Source organism: Pterocles gutturalis, unplaced genomic scaffold (genome assembly GCF_000699245.1).
Source record: "Pterocles gutturalis isolate BGI_N339 unplaced genomic scaffold, ASM69924v1 scaffold13360, whole genome shotgun sequence".
In the NCBI taxonomy this organism is placed as follows: domain Eukaryota; kingdom Metazoa; phylum Chordata; class Aves; order Pterocliformes; family Pteroclidae; genus Pterocles; species Pterocles gutturalis.
The window spans coordinates 9,112-16,640 of record NW_010143555.1 but is presented as its reverse complement, the minus strand read 5'-3'; the positions used below and the strand labels follow the sequence as shown (position 1 = coordinate 16,640).

The window sequence follows — 7,529 nt, the reverse complement described above, 5'->3', positions numbered from 1 at the left end:
GGGGGCCGTGGGGGAATGAGGAGGAGTGCTTCCCGCCCCTCCGCACCCGCCAGGATTGAGTGGGTTAGCTTTCCTTGATCCTTAGGTAAGGCAGCTCAGGCGTGGCCGTGTTTTTCAATCCCAGCGTTTTAAAATAGAAAGGCTTTGAGGACGGGGAGTTGTGCTTCCCGACAGTTTACCTCTTGCTCCATCTTGGGTTCTTTCTGTCAGCTCCTCTGTGCGGATGTCTCCGTGGAAACTGCGTTGCATTCAGTGTTGAAAATATTCTCTGTAAAACCAGTAAATGGGAAATCGTGAGGGAATGCTTTTTGTCTAAAAGGCAGCCAGTGAAGGTTCGCCTCTTTAACGAAGAATGGAAAGAGCCTGTGGATTTCGCTCTCAAAGCTTTGAAGCGCTTGCAGTTTGCACCGATTAAAGGAACAATTTTAAGACCCTGGCACTTGGGATTTTTCCAGGACATTGTATTCTTGCAGAGGACCTCAGAAGTGCAGCAGTAGTGTTGTATTCTATTTTCAGGCTGCTGCTCATGGCACTTATTGGTGGGATACCTTTTCGGTTTCAGAGGAGCTGCTAGAATCTCAACACACAATCTGATATTTTGTCATGAATAAAAAATATTTGGGGTAGTAAGGAAACTCCTGGAAAGCAAACATGTTGCTTAAATATTCTTTCTTAAAAATAGCTTGTGTTTTCTTTATCTATTTTTTTTTTTTTTCAGATGTAAGCATCTCTGCATCATCATCTCTACCAAGCAAAGAGAATATTTCCTTATTGGGGAATAGGAAGCTTTTTTTTGACACTCATGCACTGGTGCGCCTCTTGGAAGAGAATGGTAATTTGCCAGAAATGGGTAGCTATTTTTAAGGTCATTTTGTGAGTGGTTTTTTAGTTTACAAAGTTTGTTACTTCTTGACATGTGATGTTACATTTTATGTATACTGGGTGAGAACATGTAAGGTTTTTTTCTCCTTCCATAAGGAAACAGTGAGCTTATATAACTTTGATTGGAATAATTTATTATCCTATTGATAATTAAAAATGATAAAGAGAAATTAAAATTTAAGAATTGAGAGTAAAAAAAATAGGTATGTCTTCCTTCTAGTAGTGGCAAACTATTATATCAGCTCAGCTATTGAAAGAGACTCGTTGTCAGACCCCATATGTGCTTTCTGTAGCTTAACTGCTAGGTAGTTTGAAACAATTGTGCTTTTGCCAGTGTTTCTTTTAACAATTATTGAATCTTGTTTATGGCTTTTTTACTCCTACATTTTGGAAGTGGAAAGTTGAGAGTATTTCTACGGACAATTTTTTACAATAGCTCCCAATATATTCAGTTTAAAAGGTTTCTAGTAGGGACTGAGAGGCCTAAAATCAGAGCCGTTAGTGGTGTTCTGAATTTTAAAATCTTGCACGTTCTCAGAGGTACTGAAGATTTGTAGTATACTGAAAGTAATGATCTGCTTTTCAGGGTCAGAATTCTTTCTCATAGAAATAAACGCACATGAGAGATGACATTCCATAATACTTCTAGAAAATTCCCGGTGTTTATTCTGCTGGTGTTGTAATAGTACTACAGAAGCAGCTATCCTATGTTACTGGTTGTGTTCTTTTGTTAGTGCTGGATCAAGAGGAGTATGATTTATTATCTTTCATAACTGACATTCATTTTAACTTGGTGCTGAGTATTAGCAAGTGACACTTCTGTAAACTGTCCAGATGTACATCTCTCTCTGAATGTTGTTACATTTTGTTTTGCTTAGGGTTCACTACTCAGCAGTCGGAGGTCATTGTATCTGCATTAATGAAAATTATGAACGCCAACCTGGATATGATTTACAAGGACATGGTCACCAAAGTACAGCAGGTTGGCTCAAAGACAGTGGTGGGGTTGAAGTAAATCAAAACCTAGTATGCCTGCTAATGAAATAGATGTTGCTATTTCTTCATGTTAGACACTGTATTTTAAAAGTTTGAAGGACAAACATCCCTGTGTATCTGTCGGCTAGTGAATTTTGTCTTGAGTTCATCAAATACTTACCAAAGTGTTGTGGTGGACCTTGAGGTTTAGGTACTGTGAGTTGTTATGGAAACCACAGGTAGTTTTTTGGTTTCAACCTTATTGTAGCATGAAATAGAATTGCTGAGAGGGCTTTTAGAGATACATAGGATGTCTGGATGTCATGGATTTGAATAGTAACAGCTCCTGTTATAGTCTTTTGTAGACTTGTAACAGGGAAGTACAGATTCCCTCAGTGATTTACCATCCTTGTTATGTGGTGCTTTTTTATTTATATCTTTGTGTCACAAAGACATTTGTATGGTATTAGAATTGAGCTGAATTTCTTTTTTATATGATGTTTTTAGGGCATGAATGGTGTAACATACAGCCTAACTTGCTTATTCTGTCACTTAATTTATCTGGCTTTCTGAAACTCAGATAAACAATTTGAAACTGCGTAAATAAAAAGTTCGGGGTACCAAAGTAGCCTATCATATTTGTAGGCACAGATGAGAAAAAGCATTATAGTTATGATATGTTCCGAGGTTTTTCTTGCCTCTTTTAAAGGAAATTGCACTTCAGCAAGTAATGTCCCATATTGGTGGTGTGAAAAAGGACATGATTATTTTGGAAAAAAGTGAATTTTCAGCACTTCGCTCAGAAAATGAGGTAAAAAAATCTCTGTCTTGGATTCTAGCACTTATTTTTTATAATGATGTAAAATAGGGTCATGTACCCAGGGGGTTTGCTCTGGGGCCAGGATGGTTTAACACCTTAATTAATGACCTTGTTGATGGGCCAGAGTGCACCCTCAGCAAGTCTGCAGATGAAACAAAACTGGGAGCAGTGGCTGATACACCAGAGGGTCGTGCTGCTATTCAGTGGGACATCAACAAGCTGGGGAAGTGGGATGACAGAAATCTGATTAAGTTTAACAAATGGAAATGACAAATCCTGCCCCATGCAGCAGGACAGGCTGGGACTGAGCAGCTGGAAAGGAGCTTTGCAGAAGAGGTCCTGAGGGTCCTGGTGGACACCAAGTTGACCATGAGCCCTTGTGGCAAAGGCAGCCAACAGCCTCCTGGGCTGTACTGGGAGGGCTGCCAGTGGGTCAAGGAGGGGTGATCCCTCTGCCTGGAACTGGTGAGACTTCATCTGGAGCACTGGGTCCAGTTCTGGGCTCCCCAGTGCAAGGGAGATGTGGACGTGCTGGACAGAGTCCAACAAACGGCCAGAAAGATCAGTAAGGGACTGGAGCATCTGACATACGAGGAGAGACTGTGAGAGCTGGGACTGTTTAGCTGGAGAAGAGAAGGCTCAAAGGGGATCTCATCAATGTATACAAATGTTTGAAGGGAGGTTATGAAGAAGACAAAAGCAGGCTCTTTCTGGTGTTGTCCAGTGACAGAACAATAGGTAACTGGCACAGAACAAAATGTAGGAGATTCTGTTCAAACATAAGAAAACCTTCTTTACTGTAAGGGTGGTAGGACATGGGAATAGGATACCCAGAGAGGCTGTGGAGTCCCTGTCCTGGAGATATTCAAGACTGTAATGGCCATGAGCAACCTGCTCTAGTTGCTCCTGCTTTGAGCAGAGGATTGGCGTGGATGATCTCCAGAGAGAGTTAATAGAAGATGCTACATCTGTACCTATTTCATACATCTTTTGAAGAGACAAAATAATTCGGGTTAGAAAGGACCTGTAGAGAACATTAGGTAGTTGCAGGCTGCAGTATGATTGCCATTTAGCCATTTCTTCTTCAAGCTGAACAAACCCATCTTGCTCTCCTCCTCACCCCCCACCCCCAGCATACTGTGCTCCAGCCCCGCATCATCTTCATGGCCCTCCACTGGACTTGCTCCAGTGTGTCACCATCTGTCTTTTACCAGGGACCCTAAAGCTGGACACAGCTCTTCCAATGCCAGCTCAGAAGTGCTAAACATGGGTAAATAATCACTTCCCTTGGCTTGCTGGGTGATTCTTGCTCATACGATCGTGTGCATTTGGCCACCTTTACTGCTGTGGGACAGTGCTAGCTTCTGTCCTGCTGTTGTTTGGAAATGCACAGCGCTGAGTAAACGTACATGTGTGTAAACACGCGTAGATCTATACACATCCTGAGGATATAGAGTTAACCTATGCTCGTTTTGCCTTCCTTTTCATATAATGTATTATAATCATTGTTATTGATGGTGCAAATTCATTAGTATTTCTAGATTATGCATTTTTATATACAGTAATAAAGTGTACAATTTTTTTCTACTCTCACAGAAAATAAAACTTGAACTCCAGCAGATAAAGAAGCAAGTCATGGTAAGCTACCATACCAGTATAACTAAGGATTAACACCTGTCTAGTTTGCTTTAAATGAAAAAACACTTGTTGTTTTTAAGGTTTTATTTCTAAAGCTGTGCTTAATTGTTGTGATATGGGGGATACTTGAAATTGCAGTTAATGGTACACTGTGGGCTGCAGCAAAAACAATTTCATGCATGGTTCATTTATGGTGACAGAGAACTGTGCATGGTACAAGAGGTGATGAAAATCTTAAGATTTTTTTACCTACATGTCCTTAATTTAGATTCAGGAAACGGCTAACTGCTGTGTCATGGTTAAGGCTGAGCAAAGCTCTGCATTTAGGGCTGCCTGTTACGTGTAAAGATGCAACGTCACCACAAGAAAGACACTGAGGTGCTGGAGCATGTCCAAAGAGTAACGAAGCTGGTGAAGTGTCTAGAGAACAAGTCTTATGAGGAGCGGCTGAGGGAACTGGGGTTCTGTAGCCTGGAGAAAAGGAGGTTTGGGGAGACCACGTCACTCTGTACAGCTACCTGAAGGGAGGCTGTAGCAAGGTGGGTGTTGGTCTCTTTTTTCCAAGTAACAAGTGATAGGATGAGAGGAAAGAGCCTCAAGTTGCAGCAGGGGAGGTTTAGATTTGATATTAGAACAAAGTTCTTCACTGAAAGGTTTGTCAAGCATTGGAACAAGCCGCCCAGGGAAGTGGTTGAGTTACCATCCCTGGAGGTGTTTAAAAGACTGCAGTCATGTAGTTGTGGTGCTTAGGGACATGGTTTAGGGCTGGACTTCGCAGCATTAGGTTTGTGGTTGGACTCAATGACCTTAAAGGTCTTTTCCAACCTAAATGATTCCATTATTCTATGAACGTATCTGTAAATTTACAGCACCTAATTGCTTTTGGGTTTTTTGTTGGTATTTTGGTTTTGTTTGTTGTGTGGGGGTTTTTGGTTGTTGGTTTTGTGTTGGGGTTTTGTTTTTGGTTTTGGTTTTTTTTGTCTTTGTCTGAAGACATATCTGTTTGCTGTCCAGAGTTTAAAATAGCTTTTAAATGTCTTCTTTAGGCCACTAAGTTTGGGACCATTATGTTTAGTCCCATTATTTGGGGAGCAAATGAGCTTTGCAAGAAAACAGACTCTCTGGAGAAAATTTACTCTGTTAATTATCATACAGATTCTTATTCTTATCTGGTTTAAGTATCAGTGCTGTGTTTCTGTTCTTTATGGTTTGCCTGTCTTGAATAGCATTCCAAACACCCTTCTACCATCAAAACCAAGATCATCTCAACATCTATGATTTCAGTTGGTGTGGAGTCCTAAGCAGCCTTTACAGAGAAACAAACATTCTGGCCAGAGTGATTAAGATTGGAAACTGGGAAACATTACCTGCTTTTAGGGAGTATGGTCATCTGACCTGAACTGCTCTTTCCTGCTGTGATGTCCTTCTTAGCCGGAAGGAAGAAGCACCCTTCCTTCCCTAGCATTTGTCCATGAAACTGTCAGAATATTAGACTTGTAGAGCTAGCTGACAATGTGGTCGAGCTCTGCCTAGTACCTCCTTGCCATTTCTTTCCTGTTCTCTTCAATTTATTTTTGCACTGTCATCTCCAAAAGGAAAACATAAATTTCTTAAGCGTAATCCTCCATGTTTTATACCGTGTTACAAAGTGCTTAATGCATCTGGGTTTTCAGAATACCATTTTAAAATACATTCGGCATCTAATTTTTGAATTGTAACTTATGGTTTTAGTTGCATATAAATGGGTTAGTGTAATCCATGGGTAGAGCATCAAGGATCTGAGTCATCTTTTCTTAAAAACTAGATGTCTTTAAATTCTACTTTTAACAGTAAATGTAATTCTCACAAGGGCAAGTTATTTTATGTTTGTTAATCCTTGCTCCTCCAACAGACAGAAAGGTTGTAGAAGTGCAAGAAAAATGTATTTATTTTCTGCTTATTGTTTATTGCTTCATTAATCTGTAATGTTTTGTGTTGTAATGACATCTAATTACAAACCAGTTACAGTTCAATAATTCAGACATAGAAATTGAGTCTAATTATTGTTCATACTAACTGAATAAACTCTTGACTAGTTGACACTGGCCTACTTGAGAGATGCTTGCTTGTTTTTAGATTGCTGATGTTCTGAGAGATTCTGCTGTCTCTTGCTTCTCCCACACATTCACGTGACCAGCAGTTTACCTCATGACAAACTGTCAGCTGGCTGGAATTCCTGCCAGGAGTTTGCATTAAAACGGCAGCTGTCGCTGAGAAAAGCAGGAATCACAGCTATTGATGCAGTACAATGCTAGTGTACAACTTATGGTGGTTTTAAAAAAGGTAGATGTTTAAAAATATAAATGTTTCGAAAATGCCTGAAGCTTTTTGTAAAAGCCCTAGATGGAGTCTTTAGAAACAGATTTTCATTCACAGTTAGAAATACCTTTTAAGGTGATTTTGAGCATCAAGATTCCTTCATGGCGGAAGTCCAACTTATATGTGGCCCTAGGCATGGAGTTGTAAAAATCAGAGCTATGGGATATATGAAACATTCCCAGCATTTATAGAAGGATGTGTTCTCAATTAACTGCTGTTCTCAGTGTTCTGGTTGTAAAAGCAATTGTTAGTTTTGGATTCTGAGATCCAATTCATATTATAGAACATGAGTATTTCCCAGGGGAAGGGTAGAAATACTTCTGAAAACTGTGTACATTAATTGGAGAGAAGCTTCATTCCTGAGAGATATATATAAAGAAAGGCACAATATATTTGCCATTTTTCTTCTGCTTATGATTAAATAGAAAATCTTGCTTGCTGATTTATCATTTTTTTCCCATTAGGATGAAATTACTAAAGTTCGTGCAGATAACAAGTTAAATCTAAACCTAGAGAAGAGCAGAGTAAAAGAATTGGTAAGTTTTGCTTACTTTCTTCTAGAAGCATATAAAGACAGAGTAATCTCCAAATTCGGGTAAGAGGATCTTACCCAAAGAGCATTTTCATATTAATTTATAGTATCATTCAGCTTTGAGATGGTATTAATCCAAGTTACTCATCCTTACACTGCTATGGTACAAGGTGCCGTGTTTGGTTTTGTATGTCTGTCTATTTTTACATTGTTTTAATATCAGGATTAACACATTACACTTCTCTTAAGAAAGTTGACCAACTTTGAGTCTGTTGTGCAACTATAATTTCAGAGTTTCAGTGAAAATTGCATTTTTCTTCCCCC

The 7,529-nt window shown here is 39.5% G+C and overlaps 1 protein-coding gene across 1 annotated transcript in view; it reads left to right on the top strand.

Moving 5' to 3' along the window:
- Positions 1-718: 718 nt before the first annotated feature.
- Positions 719-7,529, top strand: part of MCUR1 (mitochondrial calcium uniporter regulator 1) — a gene marked incomplete at its 5' end in the record, with an annotated part of 11,336 nt that continues 4,525 nt past the window's right edge. The window contains 5 exons of the mRNA XM_010084789.1: positions 719-832; positions 1,761-1,864; positions 2,567-2,668; positions 4,274-4,315; positions 7,138-7,209. Of these exons, the coding sequence (XP_010083091.1) occupies positions 719-832; positions 1,761-1,864; positions 2,567-2,668; positions 4,274-4,315; positions 7,138-7,209 (434 nt within the window). The remainder of the gene's footprint in view (positions 833-1,760; positions 1,865-2,566; positions 2,669-4,273; positions 4,316-7,137; positions 7,210-7,529) is intronic.